The sequence below is a fragment of the Carassius carassius genome, chromosome 4, assembly GCF_963082965.1.
Source record: "Carassius carassius chromosome 4, fCarCar2.1, whole genome shotgun sequence".
Lineage (NCBI taxonomy): Eukaryota > Metazoa > Chordata > Actinopteri > Cypriniformes > Cyprinidae > Carassius > Carassius carassius.
The window spans coordinates 13,254,347-13,281,348 of record NC_081758.1 but is presented as its reverse complement, the minus strand read 5'-3'; the positions used below and the strand labels follow the sequence as shown (position 1 = coordinate 13,281,348).

Genomic DNA, 27,002 nt, shown 5'->3' with positions numbered 1-27,002 from the left:
TGCACTCAGCTGTCCCTGGTCACTAATCATTGCACTCAGTCAATTCCTCATTAGCATTGTCATTTCCCTGTGTATATATACCCTGTCTGTTTTAGTATGTGTTACGGAGTCCTTGTATTTATCACGCCACTTCTGAGTTCTGTTCTTGCCCATTTGTCTTGTGCTTGTTTATGTTTGATTGATACTTTGGTTTTGACCCCTGCCTGGACTGGATATCGATGTAACGGTTTTCCCTAAATAAACTTACTGCTATTGGATCTACCTCGTCATCTGTTCTTGTGTGGATCGTGATAGTTAAATATATAAAATTTCCACTGAAAGTATTAGCGTGAAGAAAAAAATTCATGATTTTCATAATATCCGAATAATGTAATAGAAATTTAGACCAGGCATATTTTGAGCTAAAAGAATGCAGAGAGGAAAATGAATAAACTATGCACATTTGTCTGAGAGACAGACTTGTTATTCGAGTTTGGAAGAGGCCAGGTTTACTGCTTTAAAAAAAAGCTATTCTAATGGCTTTTTATTGTAGTCCTATTTGTTTTAATATGCAGAGATAAATCCTGTTGAGTCATCAAATAAGAAAAATAAGAGGTGAAGCACATCTAGCTGCATCTAATTGTCTGTAAACGGTCCGGAAAATGTGTTTGCAAACAGTATTTTTGTATTCTTTAACCGCAAGTGTAAATTAAAAGGCTTTCTTGGGTATAAAGGCACAAGAGGTGAGCCACTTGTGTGGGTAATTTGGCTTTGAATGGAGCAGTCACTGTCTGAGATGATGTTGGCAATGGAGGTATGCCTTTTCAGATGAATCACATGCTTTTCATAGGCACGGGAGGAGTTCGGCCCGCCATCAAAACACCACTTTGATGTTCATCGGCAGCACATGAAGATCGCCGGCAAATGAGGTTTGGTGAATAATGGGAAAGACCGAATGCTGGAGTGAAATAACACCTCAGAGCTCCATTGTGTCAAAGTGTGAAAGACTAAAGCCTGTCTTCATGTACATATCTGACTTACACTCTGTAGGAGTGCTGTGGGTCTCTTTGTGAAGTTCATTAAGATTCCATGCAGATGAGATGATTTGAAGATTGTGAATAATAATAAATTATGCTTTAAAGTGAGAATCCGAAAGGTTAAAGCTCTATGAGATGCTACATAGAAGCTTTTTGATGCCAAGGATCTGTAAATAAAATTGTTGCTTTGTGAGGAATCACTTTTTAAATGATAAAGGCACCTATATATTTTCATATAAGACTTGTTTGTCATTTATACTTTGTGAAATATGATTTTTTTTAGGCTTTTACATTGTTTATAAAATTAAATTTTGATATAGGCAAATTATTACATTATTATCTGTAAAGTATTTACTTTACATTAAGATAATTTGTATTCGATAATATAGTATTAAACAACCCAGACAGGAAAGTAGATTAACATCGATAAATGGTGTGTACTGACATCTTTCCACGGTTGAAATAAAATACCTTCTGATGTTCATTCATGTTTATTTTGTTCTTTAAGTAAATATGAAAAATGTATCGGTTTACATGCCACTGGAACTGATCAGTCACGACATATTAAAGAGACACAAAACAGTATTTATTGTTTGAATTTCTTAAAACAATATATATATATATATATATATATATAATATTTGAAACCTAAGCTTCATACCAAAAGTATGCGAAGGGTCAATTGAAAGAGATGTCACTTCCCGTTAGTGAGAGTGCCTCTGTCTCTTTATGCCCAGCCTTTTAATTTGCAATATCATTTATCAAGAGCAAACATGACAGTCATACATAAGAAAACAATTTTATCACTGGGAAATGGGCACAGACTGTCAGGACTTTACTAGGCAGGCTTTACTGAGAGAATTTAAGGTGCTATAAAGTGCCAGAATGCTGCACTTTATAATGAAAATGTAGTTTTTACAAACGCTAGAGGTGAGACTCTGCATATGCCAGTATTTGGAGTTTATTTACGTAAAGGACGAGAGTGATCCCTAAAGGAAAGGCATATGAGGGAGACTTTTGGTTTCCAAGGAAACTGGCAAGATGGCCCAAAAGAAAAGCAATGGTGAATCATCAGGTGGCTCCTTCCTGATCCAGATGTCTACAGATGAGCACACACACAAACTTCAGTACTTTACAAAACAGTAAACATCAATGATGAATTTCATTCAACTTGTTAGTATGTCCAGATCATTTTATCATACAATCTCATCCCAAAGGAGCTCATCTTATAAAAAAAAACAAAAAACTCAAACCCTCATCCCAGGTCTCAGGTCAACCCTTCCAAACTCTTAAATCACCCATCCTCCTTCTAGCTGTGTTGAATGAAGCCATTACTGCAGCGTTTAAGCACAGAAATGTGACCTTTCAAGCGCAGACTCTCTGCCTCATTAATTCACATGGAGTACAGACAAATCTGGGAGCCTCCAAACTCAGGGCTGCAATCTCAGCGGGAAAAGCCTGTGACTCCCACAATAACTGCCTGCTCTCGCCGCTCTGACCTGTCTAGATGTCTCCACCTAAAAACCTGTAGTTGGAGTCAAGCTTTTTAGTGTCTTGCAACATCAAAGTTTCAGGGATAATAAAGTGTTTAAAGAAAAAGTCTAAGCAAAGCCTGGAGTATAATTATCTGAAAATGTATTAAATCCTGTTTACTAATTTATACTGATCAGCCGAAGAATCCAGTTTTCCAAAACATCTTTCAATTCAGTCACACAAATTATTGTCAATTTTTTGTTCATTCGCCCCTTGAACTTAAAAAATACAAATGAACACCTGTAGAGTAGCTACTAGTTACAGTCTAAACATCTGGCATTAATTTTTTTTTTAAATCAGATTAAATCATCTTGTTTAATTGACAAAATGTAGGGCATTACTTAGAAACTGTAATTGCGATTATTAATTACGATTGTCACAATTTACATTGAACAACGTTTATATCATACAATATTTTATGTAAATAAAAAAGATGAAAACACTCTAACTGAAAAGCTTTTAGTGCTTTTATACAGTATTAAGCCTCAGTAACAGCTTCCTTTGCAAGCAGTTTTCTAATGGAAATCTAATTCATATTAAGTAAGAGTTCATCAACACCAAATTGAAATCTGATTCCCATTTAATGCTTTATCAGCCCAAATAAATTGTTAAATACAGACAAAGACCAAAAAGTGCTCTGTCAGTAGTAAATGGCCATTTGTGTTCCTGACAGCATGCACAGCATTGAGGTGAATGTGTGCAGGACGTTAGTTAAAATAGCTACACAGTATTGTTTTTCATTTACTGATATTTATTCCATTAACCATGAGGCGATAAAATCAAAATGTCCATTTATGTGCAAAGCTTGTACTTTTGACCCTTATTATCTGACACATTAAACCATTTTCTTATATTTGCAACATTTTACTTGAAGGACAATGCCAAGTGGGTTCTCTACTCAGGCAACATGGTTAATCTGCTTTTAATGGATTTGAGGGATATTGTGTGTGTAACACAGCTGTTATGTAATGATAGACACAAGTGGAGACTAATGTTCCTCTGTGGTGTAATCTTTACTGCCACTTTGTCTGTGCTATTATCCTAATGCAGCATTTCAATCACCACACAGGGTTTCAATGCAAACCGAAACAATCAAGCTCTATAAAAACAACCTATTTCGCTACAGTCATGTTTGTGCGGCAGTAAATGTCACTCAGAAAGGGCCAATGACATCTCAGCTGGGGTGAAATCACCAGGCAACACTGTATGAGACAAAGGGGGTGGCCAAAATAAAGACATGAAAAACTTACAAATGTTGGCAAAGGTGAGTAGGTTTGCATAGGTTGATTAGCAGTTGGCACCAAACTAAAGGCCTCTAGAAACTGCCACTTTGAATTATGATGAAAGGCAATAATGAGGGGTATAAAGAGTCAGATTACAAAAACTATTCAGGAGTATAAATTTAGTGTTTCATACACTAAAAACTTTTTATTTACTATCTATTTAGTTACTAACCCACATATCCAAGTGGCTATCCAAAGATTGAAATTAGCATCTCTAAAAAAAATAGAATTCCCACTTCTTATCCAAGGCCAGTGTACGTCACTTTTTACATCCAAAAACATTGGCGAAAACAAATGGATGCTCTCTGTCCCCCTGTTTCTGTTAGCAACAGTTAAGCAGGTTGAGGGAACTGTAATGGGATCAGGAGCCAGCTAATTGGAGTGATTAGATCCTGATAATTGCTCTGCAGGGTCACATAATGTCCAAGGAATATAATGGCATTTTACAGGATAAAGCAAACATTGTTCTCTTAATATACTGCCATATTCCTGAGTGCTGATACATGGGCACAGGAATAGAGAGGTTTCACAAACACCCAAACCACCAGATCAAAACAGATCAGTTTTGGAGGACAAAGTGAGAAGTATATTTCTACCTCCTTCACCGGTCCTTCAACTGGACGCTTTTCATTTTGATGAATGTCATAACATTCAGTACTTGTATGGCAGCAATCCAAGAATCAATGAAACTGTTGAAGGCAAATGGTTGTTCAGCATGTAATTACTGTATGTCTCAGAATCAGCACTACATGGGGGCCTGGTGTGGGCCTGACACACCCAGTTACAACTGGATCATGGGAAATCATGTAACCATGGACACTTAATTAAGAAAACATCTACATTCTCTCTTTTTCCTTATTAAAGTAGGATCTCAGTTCAATCACTGCTGACATTCTTGAAAAGCCCTCATTAAACTTATTAAGTTGGTTTGCTTCGCTTGCCACCTTCTCCGTTTTCCTTTTCTTTTGACCCAACTTATACACCATAGGAACAGTGTTTTTACTCTCAATATGTGAATGCATCTTTCTGGGTTACAACCCCTGTTAACTTTGTTACTAATAACCAAATCACTTCTTTATGATAGATAAACTACTGTTATGCAGCAGTGGTAGCCCAACACAAATAGTGAGTGTTCAGACACAATTGTAAACTTCTTGAATTTTACAGAGGCCTTGGCATATAAAATTCTCACCAAGTATAGATTATGATTGGGTACCTGAGTGTTTTGCGAACCATATCTTCATCAGTTATCCCATAATACGTCAGGGTCTCACTCCAGACAGGGTTGAGAGTGTTGCGTAGGGTCTTGGTGCGGAGCTTATTGGCCTGGAAGAGATGACAGATTTGCTCGTAGATTAGTGGTTGTGTTCACCGGCACTATTTCACAACATGAGCACAAGCTAAGAAAGCCAGACCTTCAAGATCTGATACTGTTCATATTTTTTATAATAAAATTACATGAATAAGGGTTTTAAATTCTGTATTAGACATGTACCACATTCTGATAACAGGATTGCAAAATGGCAAACCTCATTTAGAATTAATAGAAATAAAACAGCTCATATAATATTTAGTTTGACCTTCCAAGGTTGGCAATCATCATTTTATAAATCTTAAAGGGATAGTTCACCCAAAAATACCCCCAGGGCATCCAAGATGTAGGTGATATTGTTTCTTTAGCAGAACAAAAACAAATCAATTAAAAAAATATTTGTAACTTTTGCAGTTTGTCAGTCATGTAATGGAAGTGGATGGTAATCACGGCTTTGAGACTAAAAAAAAACATACACCAACAAAACCAAATTAAACCCTGCGGCTCGTGACGACACATTGATGTGTGTATGGGCATTGACACTCTATCTACAATCTCAATTAGGAGTGTCAATGGTCCATTTGAGAGATAGGTGGTGGTAATGCACTTATAAGTCTGTGATCCGCCGTAAAGCAAGAAGAAGAAGAAGAATCATCACGCGCTGGCTGTTGAGAACATGCTCAGGACAGTTAGGACATTGCAGTGAATTAGAGGTAAAAAACTATATCAGTACTGTTCAGTTTCTTGCACAGTTTAATTTGGTTTTGTTTGTGTATGTTTTTTTTACTCATAAAGCCATGATTCCCATTCACTTCCATTATATGATTGACAGACTGCAACAGTTAAAAACCTTGTTTGTGTTCTACTGAAGAAACAAAGTCACCTACATCTTGCATGCCCTGGGGGTAAGTAGATAAACATCAAATTTTCATTTTTGGGTGAACTATCCCTTAAAGCATCTTCTTGCACCATTTATTGAAAAAGGACGAGAAACGTGTGTCCTATGTTGTAGCCTGTGCATAGAAAAAGTTCAACACAATGATTAAAGCAGGTGCGATTAACGCCTTGGTCTTTGTTTCATTTGGCACATCTCTTGAGGTGTTTCCTAATCCTAAAGGGTTAACTTAGATATCCTATCCCATTCAATTACTCTGTAACCCTGTGAAGGAGAGTTCAGCTGTACTGTAGGACGTACTGTATGATTCATACAGAAGGAGAATGACTTGGAGGAGTCTTATGTTGTCAGTAGCTAAGTGGATTGTTGGCAGGATGGGCAAGGAGGTTACCGGTCAAAAAACAGATGAATTATAAGGAGAACCATGATGATAATTTGTAGAGCACAGAGGTTGTTCAGTGACAAGAAAAAAAGTGTCATTTAAGATCGCAATGTAGCACTGGCCAGTTTGATTAATGTACTATAGACTCATGTAGAGACAGAAAGAGTTGGTATAAAAGAATGCTTTTAAGAGTTAATTTGAAGTTGAATAGCTCAGGCTCAAGAGTCTGAGGTAAAGAAGTTGTGTTGTCTCATGATTTTTGAGCCTGCATCCATCCTTTCATTATTTAAAACAAAATGCACAAAAAACAGATATCTTTTATAAGTAACCTTACATCTGATATGTTACTGAAGTTTACTTATGTGATTAAAATTGTACTACAGGTAGAGCTTGTTCTGAAAACAGAGTAGAATAGCATAAAATAAGCTATCGCAGTACAATGTGTCTACACTCAAAACAAGATGCTGTGTTAGAGTCTATATTTTATTCAGAATAATATATTAGTCTGAATCATTTTAAGTCATCCTGTGGCCCCCTAGGAATTTTCCTGAGGCCCCCTAATGGGCACAAGCCCTCTGGTTGAGAACCATCACCTTAAAATATATAAATCATATAATTACAAACCTCCTTGCATTGTATAAAACAAAACATCTCCAAGGGGAGAGCAGGCACATACCTTACTAGCTCCAGGCAGCAGGTGCAGCTTAACATAGGGATCTGACAGCCCATTGTGATCCATTGGTTTGAGTCCCTGACAAAGAGTGAAAGAAAAAAATTTACTTGTGAAAACAACCACTTTTAGACATCCTCTGAAGTCAACAGCATAAAACTGTCAAGCCTGATAGATTCCACAGGCTTTAGATATCCAATTCATGTCAAATTCCTGCTTTTTCTAACAAGAGACACTGTTTTAGATCCGGCCAAATAAGCTAATTAGAAACACTGGAGGTGGTGCCATGCCATGACAGCAGAGCACTCTCCTAAAGCTCTCAGCTTTCTATTAACATGCATTTTAGTATGGGCAAAAAGCTTAAGCACTTTGGGCATAAAAAGCCCAATCGCTGTGGACACGGCAGAAATATCAGATGTGCAATCATCCAAAAATAAACTTAGCAATTGTGTTGGTGCCTATAATAATAAAGAAAGCACATATATAATGTGCAGCTTTGTCTGATGAATGTTTTTGAAACTTTTGCTTGTAATAAGATTCAACCCGATTCTTTATTAAGTATGTTATTTTTAGCTATTTAAACAACCTTGGGGACTCTGAGACCCCACACTGAACTTATAAATCATAAATTAACTACAAGCTGCACAACATTTTGAGTTAATATCAATACAAAGCTAGACAACCCTGTCTGCTGTCAGAGTCTTTGAGGCAAACATTGTTCTTATTGAAAACCTTGCACCACCTGACACCCATCATCTCCTCTGCTCCACAGTATTTGTAGTGGGATTCAGTGAAGTGAGGTGGCATTGGACTTTGGATTCATATGTCTGCGTAGATCTTAAGGCCAATCAATATCAAAGAGGGCCTTTTCAACACTGTAGTTAACCATGACATTCACAGTCAGAGAATGGCACTGCTGTCTCTCAGAAACCATGAGGGGAATGTTTTTGATAATGGTTTTTAGTTTAGCTGTCTGCATAATACAACTTTGCAGCAAGACTTCAGACAAGTGTTATCTTCAGTACACAACAGTCAAGGGTGCTTTTGCCCTAATAAAATCAAGTCTATTCCCACAGAGAGCTGCTGCTGAAAGAGCTTCAGGTCTTTCCAGAAATGTCTGGCATGAAATTGTCTTTCTTTGAGTGTTCAGCAGAACCAAGTTAGTGAGCGAAAGAAAAGAAAAAAAAATACGTAAAGGACAAACATTATTCTGTTTCTTATTAATGCTGTCAATATATAATTTTTTGTAGTTAGCATGTTCTTCTGCAGCAGTTCTCAGCTGGTCTTCTTTTTAACCCCAGAGCAATTCTGCCATACATCTATTTCCAGCATTTATTGATTTATTTTTTATTATTTCTGTGTATTGAACACATCAGGGAAACCTGTGCTGCAGAGCTTGAATCAGTTCAACCGGTGTTTAGAAAGAGCACAAAAGATATGGAACAGTTGAAACATTTAACTAATCTCATAAGGTAACATGTTAAATTTGACAGCAGCACTAATTAATCTACAGTGTATCCCAAGTTGTTTTGTTTTACAACATTAAAACACAATGCAACTTCAGAAATAATAGACCGGAGTCTGTATGTGGATCTCTTATCAGCTTTGCACATCTGGCCACTGCATTTCTTCCTCATTCATACTTTGCTATAACTCAGTTGGATTGACATGTGAACACAACCACTCCAGGACATAAATGTTGTTTTTCAGTTATTTCTGTGTATTTTTGGATTTACGCTTGTCATTTTCCTGCTGGAAAATAAATTTTCTGCCAAGCCGGAGGTATCTTGTGGTCTTCATCAGGTTTTCCTCTAGGATTTGCCTATATTGTACTGCTTTTATTTATTTATTTTTTACCCTCTATCCTCACGAGCCTTCCAGGCATTCCCACAGCATGGTGCTGCCACCACTGTGCTTCACTGTGGGGATGGTGTATTTCTGATGTGCAGTGTTTGACTTATGCCAAACATGCCGTTTATTCTAATGGCCAAACATCTTTATTTTGGTCTCATCAGACCACAGAACCTTTTTCCAACTGGCTTCAGAGTTCCCGGCATGCTGTGCTGAGATACATATATATTTTTTTTAAATAGTGGATGAATCTTTGACACTCTCCCATTGAGATGTAGCCCTGGAGCAACAGTTAAATGTGCAATATCTCCAATCTCAGCAATTAAAGATTGTTATTCCTTCAGAATTCCCATTTTGCCTTCCGGATAGAGGTGGATTTATATTATTATTTCAATTAAATTCTGCTCTTTCGAACTTTCTATTCATCAACAAATCCTAAAAATGTTTTCCACAAAAATATTAAGCAGCACAACTGTTTTCAACATTGATAATAATATGAATGTTTCTTAATAGTCTTCCAAAAAATTGCGTAATTTCCTCACCATTAAACGTGCTCTAAGTGATGCCACACATTTTTTAGGCCAAAACATTTTTTGTCACATCCAGCAAACATCTCCTCACTATCCCCTAGCTGCTTGTCCCCTGAACACACTGTAAAAAAACAGGGTCTCTCTAGACACCACAGGCTCCACAAACAACAAGAAAAACAAACTGGGCTCACCCGCACCACAAAACATAACAAACTGTTCCAGCCAATAACCGACAAGAATGATTTGGGGGGTTAGTGCACGGATGAGGAGGAGGGAGGGTCTAGCTAGCCTCCGTTTTGTTTGACAACAATTTGAACGTCAAAAAGAAGTTACGACTCCCGGCATCGCTTAGAGCACCTTTAAGTTGATCCAAACCTGTATGAATTGTTTTCTTCTGTTGAACATAAAATAAGAAATATTTGAAGAATATGTGTAATCAAACAGTTGATGGACCCCACTGTCTTCCACATTATTGTCTTCCATACTATGGAAGTCAAAAGGGTCCACTGTTTGGTTACCCATATTCTTCAAAATATTTTATGTTAAACGGAAGAAATTCCTACAGGATAGAAACAATTTAAGGTTAAGTAAAAGATGACAGTTTTTGGGTGAACTATCCTTTTAATTACCAAATCAGTATTTTTTAATGATTTCTGAAGGATCAAGTGACACTGAAGGCTGGAGTAAAGGAGCTTTGCTGTCACTGGAAAAAACGGCATTTTACATTATATTAATATAAAAAAAAAAAACAGTTATTTTAACTATACACTATATATTACATTTATTAACTAGTACTTTTTACTGTATTGTATGATCAAATAAATGCAGCCCTGATAAGCAAGAGAGACTTGAGATAAAATGATACAATTTTTCTGTTGATGAGTGCCATAAAAACTAAGATCAACAAAATATGAAAAAGGCCACTACTTTTCATAGACATTGTACATACAAAATAAAAGGACTAAATAAACTTTCACCATTTTTCTGGTAGGTCAGTAGTCAGTAGGTCTATTGAATTTCATCATTTAAACATCTAAACAATCTAAAATGAATCACAGACGGATTAGAATAGATTCAGCATATTGTGCAAATGTGTATCCATGCTTTAGTGATGCATTTATTTTCCCAGCAGGCATTTTATTTTTTCTCCAGGTAGGGCTCCTGAACGGTCCTCCAGACGGCCCCTCAAACTCCTGTGTGCAGTCATGTGTGAGATGAGCAGACCTCAGAGGGCCAAAGAAAGGACCAGACTCTCCAGCCTAACATATAAGGGCTGTCCGAACCACAACCCTAATGAGTTATTTTCTGCTTCTGTGAGTTATATAGTTTCAAGTTGTCAAAGAGACTTGCTTCACACCTCTCTCTCCACTTTTGTTTAGCTTGTGGGTACATGGAGGAAGCACATAAAGATATAAATAATTATCACTGTTGCATTTTACACAACAACAGCACCTGAGAAATAAAACAATTGAACATGAGGGGGTGTGAAAAAAATCTCTGCATGGGCAAAAGTACATGGCAGGAGAGGTGACAGGCGAAAAATAGTGTCTAGTCTAGTCAAACAAAATCTTACAAGTTTACAAACTGTTGCTTGGTAAAGAATGTTGAAGACTCTAGAAAGACTCTAGAAATGTGGGACTTAGGGGTGTGCGATATGACGATTTTTGATCGTAGACAATAAAATTGTCTCCACGATCTGAAGAAATAAGCGCACATTCTATCAGCTGCAGTTCTAGCGCCTCCGTCATATACTGAACAACGCCACATGCATTTACAGCAGTGTTAACTCAGCAGTAGAGTTACTCTCTTATTATTTGCATGTGCTTTTAAATGTTTTATTCGCGCGCTGATCTGGCCTTTGCTTTTTCTGAGCGCCACATACACCCAAAGCGCACGCGCTAAAGCCTGTCAAACAGCGCCTGATTATTGAACTAAGTTATCTTTTGTGCTAAAACTGTAAAAACATCAAGGTTTAAATGTAGATTCGTTTATGTCTAAAATGAAAGTAAAAAGTGAGAGGAAAATGTATACGTGCCTGTTTATTAGATGCGTAAAGGGATGTTATTCTAACAGGAGTAGAAGGGCCGCTCTAAGCATATTTGGTAAATTAATTTGTATTCTAAAGTATATAAAAAAAAATTAAATGAGATTTGAAAATGAACTCTGATCAAAATTTGAAAACACTACCCACTTACAGATACCTTCAAGGTACCTGGTGCTATTTTCCTTAGTTATAGAAATTAACACCTGCCAAATGCGGGTAAAAATTAGCTGTGGTGGGTAACATTGTTAAATCACTAGCCAGTTTGGCGGCTTACTTTTCTTCACTCATACAATTCTTAATGTAAGTTAATGTAAGCCAAATCCGCTCCGATTTAGTGCAAATACTGAACTCTTGAGTCATCATATTATATTAAATACAGCCTAATTGCACAGCATCTGTGTATACTTCGCTTACTTTAACAAACCCTTCATTACAGAACAACTAATGGCACACTGGTTTTCTTTGCATTGAAGGATTAAAAAAAAGTTCAAGCCCGAAAGGGGAACAGAATGGAGTGACAGACACAGTGATGAAGCTCGTATGTGTTTGCAGTACACAAGCCATGGACAGTTAAGACAGCAGACTCTACTGTGTGACCCTGTCTCTCTCTCTCACACACATGCGTGTGGGCGCGCACACACACACTCCAGACGGCCAAACCTCTGCATTTAAGAAGTGCCAGATTGTCGCAGCAACCTCCTCTCCTAGGTTCAGAAACAGTCATCCATAAAATGCGTTGCTGTTCTGTTGTAAGTAATCTTAAAGATTCCAAAATGCATCTACTTTCGGAAGGCCAAATAAAGTGCTTTTGCTTTCGCCTAGATACACACAGCATCTCCCTGACATGCATGGCTGGACTGGCCATTGGGCATACCGGGCATTTGCCCGGTGGGCCGACGTGCTTTTTGGGCCGATATCTCATACTCTTTTTTTTTTTTTTTAAACGGCCCATAAAATTTGTCCATCGGCGGCCCATTCGTTTTGTTTTGTTTTGCTTAATTGGCGGCGCTGGGTTTGTGCCGGTGTAATGCATTGGTCAAAGTCAGTGTTAGTTTTTTTTTCTGACAGACCAGCCCATGAAACACGTAGATCAGCGCCCATTGGCTCTTTTCTTGATTGACACTGGGCTGGCCCAATCACAACTTTAAACGAGTGAGCGAGCGGCAGCAGTGTCAGTGTGTATCTGTAAAAAAAGATGGAGAAGAAATGCAAGGAATGTGCAGATAAATAGCGTGAAAAAATAGAACCAGGCCCTTAAAGCAGACACTGTAAACTGTGTCAAAATATATATTTTCTAACCTTCATCAGCTCCTGTGGCAGATGATGATAGTGAGGACGGAGGATCAGGAGAGAGATGAGAAAGTTTAGAGCCTGCGGTAAGCATAACTACTTTCAAAACACTTAGGCCATGTCATGAGTGTAGATTATTTCCACATCTGCATAGTTGACGATTACCGCAATTCACTAGAAATTTAATAAGAGGCGTTTGTAAACCATGTTTTCTGCCAAAATAAAAGCTTGATGCAGTTTGCGTCAAAATAAAAGATCATGTGCTTATCTCTTTCAAGTATAGAAATTGGTACAACTAATTAAGAAAGTTTCTTTATTTTTTTGTGCATTTGTTTTACAAAATATGGCTATTACTGTCATTGGATTAATATTATAACTATTATTATGTATAGGTGTAATGTAAATAGACACTGTAACTAAAAGAGGTTTGAATTTTTCTTTGTTTAATTTGCACACTGAATATAGGTTGGAGCTTTTAATTTTGAACTCTCAAAGTGCACCAGATTAATGAATTTAACATTAAAATGCACAAAATTTTCTCACGGGGGGGCATGCCCCCAAACCCCCCTAGAAGGACCGAGGACACCCCACCATAGTTTTAACAAAAATCCTGTAAGAAACACTGGTATTGCTATGCCAGAGTCGCTTATAGCTTGTTTTAGGATTCACCGCTGTGGAGTATAGTTCAACTGTATTAATAAATATGAAATTTTTACTTATTTCATCTGTTAACTCTCACTCGTTCCTATACTCACTCATTACATGGCATTAGTGGTTTTATTGAATAGGAGTTGGTATGCATTTAAGGGCGTGCAAAGATGGGTGGTGTTTATGATCATATAGTGGGCCGGTCTGGGCAAAAATGCCCGGGCCAATTTTTTGTCCCAGTCCAGCCCTGCTGACATGGCTGCCTCAAGGTTATTGAAACCACGCCTTCTTTCTTAGCATGAACATTTGGGCGACATTAAGCAATTATTTCCACATCGTGACGTAGACATGTGAGGGCGTGTTTGAATGAGCCGTTTTAGGGGGGCGTGGCAGTCTTAACTTTGATAAAGAATATCTCTTTGAATTTGAGACTTTAGTCTTTGCAACTTTACAGATCTTCTTTATGCAACAAAAGCTTGTAACACTACAAAAAAAGGGGGGGGGGTTGAATGGAAATCACATCATATGACCCGCTTTAATAAAAATCATTGTGTAATTTATACTATATGTATTTTGTAAGTGTATAAATTTGTGAATTCTACTGTTAAATACACCTACTGTACCTGAAAAATAAAGCATTGTTTGTTCTATTTATATATTATGTGTATTTGTCATTTGTATATCTTTCATTTTTTTAATAACAAATATAGAATAATGACAAAGACTTTTTTTTTTTATCTTGACTCACTTTGTCCTAAATGTCTGCCACTCTTTTTATTAGATTTTTAAAATAGGGAAATTAGTTTGGCTATTCTGCTCAGACAACTTGCTAAATAGTAGAAATCCAACATCAAAAAGAATCGTGATAAAATTGTGAATTTCCTGAAAAAAACTAAACAGAAAAACGTATAGTTTTGCCATATTGCCCACAATAAGTACAAACTAAAAAAAAGTACAGGAATTCAGAAACAGCATGGCTTGTCAAAAATGTAGACATCGCTCTCTTCAAGTTACTTGCTCCTACTGTTGGCCCATAACAAGACGACTCGTGAACGCCGGTCTCATCAGAGCTACAAAGCAGTTTTCAAAAATCCACAGGTCCACTCGGCTCTATGTGATTGTGTTTGTGAATATGTTTGTGTGTGCGTGCGTGCAGAGACTGCAGATGGTCGTTCTCTTTGAAGGTGCTGCAGGCTGAAACAGCCACTGAGGTCCACTTCACTATAGAAGAGCACTGACGCAACCATTCACTAAAATAAAGGCAAGCACAAAACTGAAAATCGCTTTCAACATACGCATGTGATTTCCCACTTCCCCACTGCCATAAATAAAATTCCAATACAGCTAAACCGCTTCAATAAGGCAAACACTCAGGGTGTATATATGCATTTGTTAGTAACAACTGAGTTATCTTTGCTCAGTGTTGAGCCAGGCACTCGGTGTAATTGAGAATTTGTCTTCCGTTTCAGAGCTGCGTGACATATGGTGACTGGTAAACTGTGGTCCTACTGCTCCAAGCAGATCGATAAAGAAAAACAGCCACCGTGTGATTTAATATGGTGCAATGCTGATGCACCCCATTCTCATAGGATATTGAAGGATGTGTTAAATACAGAGGAACTACACTCCTCATCAAAGATCTGTCTGGTAACTGCAAGTTGATTGGAGGGGGGCGAGTGGGCGTAACCTTAATGTGCATTTGTAAAGTCACAGCTGACCTTGACCATTCTGGATAAACATAAAACAGAGAAGCAGAGGTCTCCTGAGAACACAGCTAACAATATACGTGTTATTGGGCATCCGATTGCAGTGTTGTCAGTGAATGGATGGTTGATCATAATTATGGAGAAGCAGGAGAAATGACCAGTGTGAAAAGAGATGGGCGGCATGCATCAGTGAGTGCGTGTGAAAGCTGTGCGCGCACCCAATCATTCATAGTGCTTTACTTACTGCTGAACGCTGCCAAGTACGGCATTTCCCTTTCCATCTCCCCATCAACGGCTAACTAGTCAGATCTGTTTCGTCTGCCAAATTATATCTCTTTATTCTTCTGGATAAACATCCTGTTGGAGATGGTCTGCACTTAAAAATGAAAGGGGCGAGATTCTGTAAAAGAAAAGGGCTGGTCGAAATCAAGTGTGTTTCACAAGAGCAGATGGAGGTTCCAGCACAGATGACTCTCAATGGGAGAGAGCTGTATACGCTCCAAACGGCATTGAGCCACACAGAACCTAGCCATAAAGAATTACGGATAAATATTAGTATAGGTTGGAGGTGGGCTTGAAAAACACAGGGTGGGAGGAAGTGTGCGAATAAATGCTAGAGTAACATCTCAATAAGCAGTTATGTTATGACAGTTACCATCTATACATATATTTTCCAAACCGCCTGTCTTGTGTAGGGTCATAGGGATGCTGGAGTCTATCCCAGAATCTTGGGCCATTTTTTATTTATTACTTTTTTTTTGTAGTGTCTGATTACCAATATCCGTCGCCACTGATTGATTGTTTTTTCTCCTACAGGTGACGTGCGGGGCTCCGTAATATCCTCATCCCCTGCCTCGTTCCTATTTTCGCCCCGAGAAATCTGTCCCAACCACCGCCGCATTTAGTTTAATCTTAATTTTTTTCTTTAATAGCTAACTCTCTCCTCTTTCAGTCTATGTTCCCTGCTCTGGCTCCATTCGTTCTCCTTCCTTCTGATGGACGCTCTATTCGTTTCCATGTTTTTTTGCGCTGGTTTAACTGCAAACTGCGTGCAGCCAATGGGCATATGAAACGTCATCACGTAGCATTACAGCACAGTGTTCATGGGAAATGTAGGAAGTGCTGCCAGGGGGATAAATGACAGAGAACAGAGCCTCATGCCATGGATCACCAGCCAAACTGGCTAGTAAGTTTTAATTAACACCCGCCAAAATTAATTTTAACACGCATTTGGCGGGTTGGCGGGTGTTAATTTAGAACCCTGGTGTCAAGGTAAAAACACTGAATAATTAAATGTAAAATAGCACTGGATAGTCTTCAATGTAAAAATGAAATATACAATCTGTAGCCGAAATGACTCAAACCAGACAAATTAAAGAGTCGATCAGGGCTGTGTTTGAAACATGAGCCGAATTCCTCAGGAAGTCATAAAACATTCTGTGCCACAAGTCCCAAGCAAGATAACCAACCAACCAAAGCTTTCACAGAACAGCTTTCAACATTAACACCACTAGAACAATTATTGACAATTTCAATTCGGAGAAGAGATTTGTCAAATTTGTTGTTCGTAATTGATAAGCAATGCCAGGACATCGTGTAAACCCATGAGAGTACTACACAAGATCTTTTTAACCCCCCCCCCAACCTAGCAGAACCAGACTGAAATTCCAAAGGGGAAGGGGTTTTGAACCTCTGGTTTCCACAGAAGTCTTTTGTACATATATATGGACCAGAATGAACTCAAAAAGACTTATAAATGAATCAGTCCATCGCTTAACTCCATATTTATTTATATGTAACCCACACATTTGACTATCATGTTATAATCCCTTATTGTGTATGTCTTTTAATAACTATGGGATAACTTAAGGATTCATAATCATGTTTGGTATGTTTGTGATGGAAACTGCTTGCTTTAAATAGTCCTGACAATCAAATATTTGCCAAATATATCATATTCGTGTTATAGGAATCATGTCCAAAATTATACCCTGCAAGAGCGGGAAAACTCGGACCACATGCTTGGTAAGATAAACATATGATTTATGATACCCCCGAGCCAAGACAATATCTCATTGGTCAAGACAACATTTGAGGTGTGGCCAACAGGCCAGTTTAAATACCCAGGACACCATAAAATCTTGCTTTTAGTCTTCAGCTTTGCTTCTGCTACTAGCCATGCCTGCTTTTAGTTCTAGCCTTGCTTTGGCTATCAGTCATGCCAGCTTTTAGCTTTGCTTCTTAGCTTTAGCTTTTAGCCATGCTGTTTGTCATCACTGTTCTTTGAGTGCGGTTCCAGCGTGCTTCAGCCTGCACGCCTGCTGCTACTTAGCCACGATGAGAAGGAACACCACCTATAGTCTCGTCAAACTTTATTTCTTTTCTTTTCCGTTTGAGAGTTTCGTGTTCTGAGTTAAGTTTTGTAAGGCAGTCTGACCTCGTCTGTACGTTCAACTTCAGCACACAACTCTGCACCTTCAGCCCACAACCAACCAGGGCTCCCCAAGACCAAGACGTCACTTCAACGACTACTGAACTTCCAGCCAATCAGCGACAACAAAGCGACACCTTCAGGCAATGTACCTTCAGACATTTGTGCTGGTGTATCTAATATAATTTTAACCTCATTGAGGAACTCAATGCGAGGGCTGATAAAGTGATTGATGGCTGTTCATGTCTATGCAATTTAAATTATTGCTGTAAACTTGGGATTTAATATTTCCATTCTCTTAAACTCATCTTTCCTTAACTTTCGATCTTCCTGCAACTTGTGTGAATGTGTGAGTGCGTGTGTTTATGTGTTAGATTAGTTTATATGTCTTAGATTTATCTAATAAAGCCTTATTCATATTGAAAAGAGAAGTATCTTGTGTTTTGTGCTTACAAGTTAATGTCTTAAACTGCCGATCTTGTTACTGTGCTAATTGATAGTGTTTTCACTATACTTTGGATATTAATATCCAGCGCAGATTTGATGTTAAACGGCTCGTTCAGTGAATCGCAGGGCGTCTCAGTGATCAGCCGTGAAACAGTGATTCTGTTCAAATTCCCTTTAAAATCTTAAATGATTCCCTTTGAGCTAAATTGACCTGTTTCCTTTACATTATTTATGGTGGAGTTAATGCGGGCAGTTTAATCTAAATTGTGAGCATAAACCAAGTTATTTAACCTTTTATTTTGCTGCGGATGAAAGATGAGAAGCTAGCGAGACGTGTGTGTGTGTGTGTGTGTGTGTGTGTGTGTGTGTGAGACCCGTGACGTAAGCAGCGCGCGCCCGCTTGAATGAATGAAAGCAGATGGGACTGTAACTCAAGTCCACCTCTCCATTGTTAACAGCAGTAAGTGAACTTAAAAGTAAACATCTGAGATCGTACAATAAGGTAGAAATTGAGCGTGTTCCTCATTTTTGTAATGCCTTGCTTATAGCTTGATTTGATTTCACTGCGTGTTCCAGTGCCTCTCAAAAGCTATCTCAGTCACCGTTCGCTGAACGGAGCTACACTGCTGTGATTCAAAGGGAAATAAATCGGTGAATAAAAAATAGTTTTGAGCGCGTTCCTCAATCTATGTATCAAAGCCTCAGTATTGATAGTTTGATTACCAGTGCGTGTTCCACTGCCGAATCAAATTTGATATTTGACTCCCCTAAGGTAACGTTAAACATTAGAGAATAATGTTTGCCTGTTTGTATGCGGTCACAAAGTGAATGCAATCTCGCGGAACACCGCGTGTGTACGAGAGTAATTTGAATGGGAGTGTTTTAAAAGCTTGATCAAGTAAGTTTTAACTGTGTACCAACAGCGAAGGAAACTTTTTGTGTCCAGAGAAACTGACACGGAGATTCAGATCGCCATCACGGTGTTCCCTTAACTACAGCAGGAAGCTGCTATTTGAAATAAGATAAATTTAACTCCATACGAACTGAGAGTTTAAGTGCCACATCGCAAAACCAACTAAAAGCGGTGTTGTTATTTGTACAGTGTTGAAATGAGCCGACATTTCATGTTACATGCTTAACTGTACGTCCAATGCAACGATTCATGTGCTAATGTTAATTCACTCGAGTGTTTTTTGGTTGCCACAGTGACGACCGTGACACGGAAGCCTTAACGTACTTCCGGAGCAACTTTGCACTGCGAACGCGCAGCGCATCGACACTAATGTAAACAAACTCCACGGTGTTGCTAAGCTAACGAAACTGTTCCATTTACCTTGAAGTCTATTCTAAAGCCACTAGCTTTTCTCACTATAACACTTATTTTCATTTTACTAGAAAGGGAAATAATGACTCTTATTTGAAATTTAATTGAAACATTACATTTATTTTGAATAATTAAAATTTCCCTCTCAGATCATTTCATATGATCTTTACTTCTAGTATTCTCTTTTGGGCCTAATTATTTTAGGAATGAATAAGCCTTGAACTTTGAAAGTTTAAGTAAACTTATTCTACCTAATCTATTTATTACCCATCTGAACATAAGCTATTCAGACCTTTACTTATTTGATTGCGTTTAACCCCTCTTCCTGTTTTGGTTATACACTTAACCACTATTGTTTTACTTATTGATTTACTCTATTTAATTTAATTTTTGCATATTTTGCCCACTTATTATTTTTTTTAAATTTGACTTTTATCCTAGCTTGGGAACGACACACTGGGGCCCTAAAAGGAGACATTGTTATCCCTCACTACAAGTTCAAATAAATTAGAAAGACAACTCTCTTTCACTTAAAGTTTATTTTGTTTGATTAGTTGTACAGCAACTAAAACAACGCTCTCCTTGTAGTTGAGATAACTGCTGCTGAGACTTACCATCTCCGTCCTTTCTCTCCTTTACTTTCCTCTTCTCTTTTTACATTTGTAGGACATGTAAGAACCATCAATCAATTCTAAGTGAATTAAATACACAATCGTCTGTCAAAGACGACGAATCATCCTTATGAATTTGATTGTAATCATCCTCTCCCTTGTTCTTCCTAACCTCCCTACATTTGGAAACGCAGTCCAAGTTTTAGCATCTCATCCAACATTGAGATAAATTAAATAGAGATACGTTTTGAAAATCTGTCGCCTTTGCAGCCTCCCTGATGTGCGGTCCAACTGTAAGGTGTACTGTGTCAATCCTGTCAGACTAAGGAAAGAGATATCAGTATTATTATTGTATTCTTTTGTCCAAAACAAGAAATATAATAATATTGTTTACCTTTTTGATAACATTTAATTGGAAAAAAAAATATTTTCCTAATTTGAAAAACATAAATTTTGCTTGTCATTGAATTTGTTTTTCACCTCGTTCTCTCTTTTCCTCTTCCTCATTAGAGTGACAAAGTCTTTGCATCTCTAGTCTACTTAGACACCTTGAGAGCAACACAGTCATCTCCACACTTCACTAGTGGTTCACAATCACTGATACAACACATAGTTGTCCCACAACACATAGGCTTTTACTCCACACAGATCTGTGTCAGTCTCTCTTCTCCCTAGCGTGCCAACATGCCGCAGACTGTAGACCCCATTGCCCATGGGGAAGATGTGAACACTTGGCTGAGAGGCATGACAGACAGCCTCACTCCAAAGACATTTGAATTATTATTATTTTTAATAATAATCCTAATCCTGAGAAGATTCCTGACACAAGATTCAAGCCAGAACAACAACCACGAGGAGCTAGTCAAGATCACGAGCTCACTAAGCTATGCCTTCACAACCCAGCTGAAACTGAGCGACAAGCACATCACCCATCTTCAAGAGGAGCTGACACGTGCTCAACGTCGCATAGACAAGCTGGAAGTGAAAGTTCAAGATCAACTCAAAGCACCCAGCGAGAGGGAGCAGGAAACAACGGAACATGTTAAGCTCCAAGCAGCCCTGGCAGCAGCTCAGCTCGACCAGCAACATGCAACGGCTGCTCAGAAAGACCTGGTAAACAGACTCCAGTATGCCGAACAGCTACTAGAGAAAGCCAAGATAGACATCAGAAACAAGAATTCTGAAATCAGTGCTTTGAAAGACCACCTTGAAAGGTACAGAACTGAAACAACAACTAGACGATACAAACGATGAGCTCTACATGGTCAGAAAAGAACTTCAAAATGCTTACAAGCAGAAACAAGAGCCAAGAAAAGAGAAACACCTCCTAGCCTCATCACTGCTGAGCAGAACAGAGTCCCACGTCAAAGAACTGGCATATGATGAAAGGAGCGAAGGGCCACAACCTAAAACCTCACCTGCCTTCACCACACAACCCTTTCCTGCCAACGAAAGAAAACCTCCCGTCCAAGACCTTGGAGCTGCACACGGGATGACCATCAAAGACCTTAACAAACTGTCTAAAAACATCAGCAGGTTCAACCCGAACTCCACAGAGGGCCACGACATCCAGGCTTACCTGCAAGATATTAAATTTCATCTGGAAATGAGACCTCATGTGACTGACAGAGACTGGTTATACCTCCTTAGAGCCACGTCCAGTCCCGAGGTACGAAACTTTCTAGATCGACAGCCCAGTCAAACAAAGTCAAACTACCAGAGACTTCATGAGGCCCTGATTAAAGAGTTTACAGACCCAGAGTCTGAACATGGACTGTTGACTGCCTTGGAAACCAAACAAGGTCGACAAGAGGCTCCACAAGCTTACTACAACCGACTCCGACAAGCCTACTTTGGTGCAGACAACCAACCTGACCTTGAAGAGGATGTGAACTTCAAAAGCCTCTTCCTAAGAAATCTGCACCCTGGAGTCAGTCACCATCTAGGTGTCATGGCCTGTCCACGCTCCATGACCATCCAACAGTTGCGTGACCTAACACAGAAGGCCTATAACAAGCAGAAGATGGCCTCAAAGAAAGGTAACAGAACCTCCACACTCTTGAACTCTGTCAACAAAGACTCAAGCCTTGCACTTGACGACACCCAGTGGCATCACAACGCCAGAGGCTTCCATCAAGAGCACAAAGAACGTGACACCCATATCCACGACCGTTTTCAGCCCAACTGCTGGAAAAATCCATGGGACCAGCCACGCTTCTCAAGAAACCAAAAGGATAAGAACATCTGGAAACCTAACCAGACATCCAAGGGTAATCAGCTGAGCTGACTCATCCAAGAACAACTCGTGTGGGTAAGCGACAACAAAACCCACCTCAGCACCACTCAAACACGCACAGTGCTGAGTACTCACAAGAACATGACAGCTTACAGTCAGAAGACATGAAACAACTGAGAGAGTTCCTTCAAGACAATTTACATGCATATGACCACAACGTTGAGTCATGCTCGCTGTGACCAGCGACAGAATGGAAGGCCGGTGATCACCTGGTGCACCACATCAGAGATGACAAGCACCTGTTCAACAACGACCCAGAACGAACAAGTCTTTCACGGCCAACCGTTGATGAAAAATCTGAGGTACCAAAGGACATCACCTCAGTCACTAACAAACTGTCAAATGAACTCCAACTCCAAGAACCACATTCCCTGTCTGTGCAACAGCAACCACCAGAGCACAGAAGGTCAGAAAGTCTGCTACAGCAAGAAGGCACCACAAGAAGAATGCAACATAGGAGACAAAGTTTTGCAACCCAGCTTCACACAGCCATGCCAAACTGCCTCCGACTGTCTGCTAAAGAACTTCCTGCCTTGCTGGACTGACGCCCATTAGACCATGGACACGCCCTCATCCAAGCCAAGGATGCAGAGAGCCAGTCTTCAGTGACATACTAGAAAAAGGGGGAGACAACACAGACTTGGACAGATCTGACCACACATGCACTACATCATTAACACACACAACATTACCTACACCCAGACGTAACCACATCTACTGATAACACATTCAACAAACGTATTCTTCCCACAGGTAGAATATCCAACTTTTAGCGTAACAAAGTTACACATACCCACCATGAAGAAACGTGCAGCCATCCTCACAATAGGTAGAACACCTGACACTAAGTTAAGGTTCATGACACACTAGCTGCACCTGACATCCTAGCTCAATAGTAGTTGTAACCCATGCTAGGAAAACCTACAGCAGCTTTGTTTTGTTTTGTTCTTCTTTTACCTATCCTTCTCCTTCCCCTCTTTCCTGAGTAGGTGAAACACCTAGACACCCTGCAAGGGTCAAAGGTCTGATATTAGGATTGACTCTGAACACCTAATATCCACCAGCCAGAGAGCTCCATGCAAGATAGGTCAATTCATTTAATTGAAAATGAGATTACTAGAAAACTAACGGTAAACGTGTAAAGTAAGACAACCTAGAAGAACCAAACAAAGTTAACCACAAATTTGATTGATGAATCAAAATAAAACAACGATTTCCAAAACGATCTAAACTATCCTCAATGTGCTAGACTACATTGACTAATTGAACTTAACCACGTGTACCTAAATAACCTGATGCCTGCACCAGTACAGTAACTGTCATGGAGGTGTTGTCTTGTTGTTTGCTGTGTTTGTCTGCTTCTTCTGCCTTTGTTTCTCCAGCGATCGACGATGTCTTCAGCTAAAACACCTCGCCGATCGAAAGGGGGATATGTAGCCGAAATGACTCGAACCAGACAAATTAAAGAGTCGATCAGGGCTGTGTTTGAAACATGAGCCGAATTCCTCAGGAAGTCATAAAACATTCTGTGCCACAAGTCCCAAGCAAGATAACCAACCAACCAAAGCTTTGACAGAACAGCTTTCAACATTAACACCACTAGAACAATTATTGACAATTTCAATTCGGAGAAGAGATTTGTCAAATTTGTTGTTCGTAATTGATAAGCAACGCCAGGACATCGTGTAAACCCATGAGAGTACTACTCAAGATCTTTTTAAACCCCCCCCACCTAGCAGAACCAGACTGAAATTCCAAAGGGGGAAGGGGCTTTGAACCTCTGGTTTCCACAGAAGTCTTTTGTACATATATATGGACCAGAATGAACTCAAAAAGACTTATAAATGAATCAGTCCATCGCTTAACTCCATATTCATTTATATGTAACCCACACATTTGACTATCATGTTATAATCCCTTATTGTGTATGTCTTTTAATAACTATGGGATAACTTAAGGATTCATAATCATGTTTGGTATGTTTGTGATGGAAACTGCTTGCTTTAAATAGTCCTGACAATCAAATATTTGCCAAATATATCATATTCGTGTTATAGGAATCATGTCCAAAATTATACCCTGCAAGAGCGGGAAAACTCGGACCACATGCTTGGTAAGATAAACATATGATTTATGATACCCCCGAGCCAAGACAATATCTCATTGGTCAAGACAACATTTGAGGTGTGGCCAACAGGCCAGTTTAAATACCCAGGACACCATAAAATCTTGCTTTTAGTCTTCAGCTTTGCTTCTGCTACTAGCCATGCCTGCTTTTAGTTCTAGCCTTGCTTTGGCTATCAGTCATGCCAGCTTTTAGCTTTGCTTCTTAGCTTTAGCTTTTAGCCATGCTGTTTGTCATCACTGTTCTTTGAGTGCGGTTCCAGCGTGCTTCAGCCTGCACGCCTGCTGCTACTTAGCCACGATGAGAAGGAACACCACCTATAATCTCGTCAAACTTTATTTCTTTTCTTTTCCGTTTGAGAGTTTCGTGTTCTGAGTTAAGTTTTGTAAGGCAGTCTGACCTCGTCTGTACGTTCAACTTCAGCACACAACTCTGCACCTTCAGCCCACAACCAACCAGGGCTCCCCAAGACCAAGACGTCACTTCAACGACTACTGAACTTCCAGCCAATCAGCGACAACAAAGCGACACCTTCAGGCAATGTACCTTCAGACATTTGTGCTGGTGTATCTAATATAATTTTAACCTCATTGAAGAACTCAATGCGAGGGCTGATTAAGTGATTGATGGCTGTTCATGTCTATGCAATTTAAATTATTGCTGTAAACTTGGGATTCCATATTTCCATTCTCTTAAACTCATCTTTCCTTAACTTTCGATCTTCCTGCAACTTGTGTGAATGTGTGAGTGCGTGTGTTTATGTGTTAGATTAGTTTATATGTCTTAGATTTATCTAATGAAGCATTATTCATATTGAAAAGAGAAGTATCTTGTGTTTTCACTATACTTTGGATATTAATATCCAGCGCAGATTTGATGTTAAACGGCTCGTTCACTGAATCGCAGGGCGTCTCAACTGTTATTATGACAATATTTACACAACTATCAATACTTTGTTGACCAATTTCCAAGCAATGCTTAATTTTGTTCGGACTGTGGTGTGAAAAGGTTGCATTAGCAATTCAGAAAAAAAAACACATAAGCAATACATTGTGCTTTATAAGGTGCTGAATAATTTTTGATATACAATTTTTTATCAATTTCCCTAGTAGTTCACTGTATGGAGATTCTTTGGGTATAATATGTCACAGTTCACTTAATTTTGCAATACTCACTTACATAAATGTATTATAGTGTCCTGTACCTACTAGTCAAATATATCAAAAATTACAAAAAAAAAATTTTTTGATCAGTTGCAAAAGTTAAAAAGCATGAATATGAGTACATGAGTATATATATATATATCCAAATCCATTATCAGTCAAATAAATGATTTCTACTGGTAACTACCCATTCATCCTTAGCATCGTGCTTGTCGAGTTTTTCTTGGTCCAGTACCTGTTAGAATTTTTTCAGATCATGAATCAGAGCCCATCAAACTGTAGATGTCTGTACAAATAGTCTAAATAAGATTGTGAAAGATTGAATACTGATCTAAAAGATGCACCCAAGTTACCGATCAAGGCTGCTGAATAGCTGTGAGGGTTAGCTATGTTAAACACAGCATGGCAGCTTTTCCATTGCCTTTCTACCTGATTTATAGTTGTCTTCAGGCTGCTGTTATGCTCCATGTCAGACACAAATATAAATTAATACCCACATGGATGTGAAAGTGACCAATTGGTTCATCTCATTCTTAAGTCATGAATGTATGTATGGAGATCCATGCTGTACTGAAGACCATATGAATATAACCTCCCACCCACATGAGAACAAATGAGAGAGATAAAGTCTCTGGAGTCCCTTACTATGCATGGCCTTCAGAGTGAAAAATTACCATTCAAGACAGAAATGTACTGTTACATGGTACCAGAAATGAACTAGCTTGAGATAAATGTACCCATTCAACATAAATAATTAATAAAAGGGCATTATTAAACATTATGCTTACATCTGCCCATGGGTAAGCACTTTATCCTAATTGAAGATAATCTGACTTGTCAATGAGCAGTGTTTGGAATAACGGCGTTTAAAAGAACGGCGTTTGGTAACGACGTTATTTTTTCAGTAACGGGGTAATCTAACTAATTACTTTTCCCGTCGTTACAACGCCGTTAACGTTACTGAACGTTAAATGCGGTGCGTTACTATGCATTGATTTTTTATATGCAATCCGAACGCACCCCTGGCTCACACAGCGAGTGAGCAGGTGGGTTAATAACGAGATAAGCGATTATGATTGGCTAAGGCAGAGTCATGCGTTTCATGGTAGCCAATCAGAGCCAGTGTTTTTACACACACGCTCCAGCGGCGCCAAACACACACAGCAACAGCTACACAGAGTTTCGCAGCAGCAGGATAAATGGCGAGTCAGGAGCAATCCGATGAAAAGTTAGCATTTTCAAGGTGGAGATATAAGCACTACTTCAAATTCATTGTAGTCAAAGGCAAGAACGTGCATGTAATGTGTGACACACGCATCTACAAAGCTAGTGGCCAAAAACACTTTTCTTACAAAGAGTGCAGGATAAAACTCTTGCTGTCTGTTGACGTGCAATAAATCTCGAAAGTTATGTACGAACACCTTTCTGTTCTACTTATTTCAACT

At 38.9% G+C, this 27,002-nt stretch overlaps 1 protein-coding gene across 3 annotated transcripts in view; it reads right to left on the bottom strand.

Moving 5' to 3' along the window:
- LOC132136282 (double C2-like domain-containing protein beta) overlaps window positions 1-27,002 on the bottom strand; it is a 279,102-nt gene that overhangs the window by 22,154 nt on the left and 229,946 nt on the right. For all 3 annotated transcript variants that reach the window (XM_059547231.1, XM_059547232.1, XM_059547233.1), the window contains 2 exons: window positions 7,098-7,172; window positions 5,049-5,158 (listed from right to left, as the gene is read on the bottom strand). In XM_059547231.1, coding sequence (XP_059403214.1) covers window positions 5,049-5,158; window positions 7,098-7,172 — 185 coding nt within the window. The remainder of the gene's footprint in view (window positions 1-5,048; window positions 5,159-7,097; window positions 7,173-27,002) is intronic.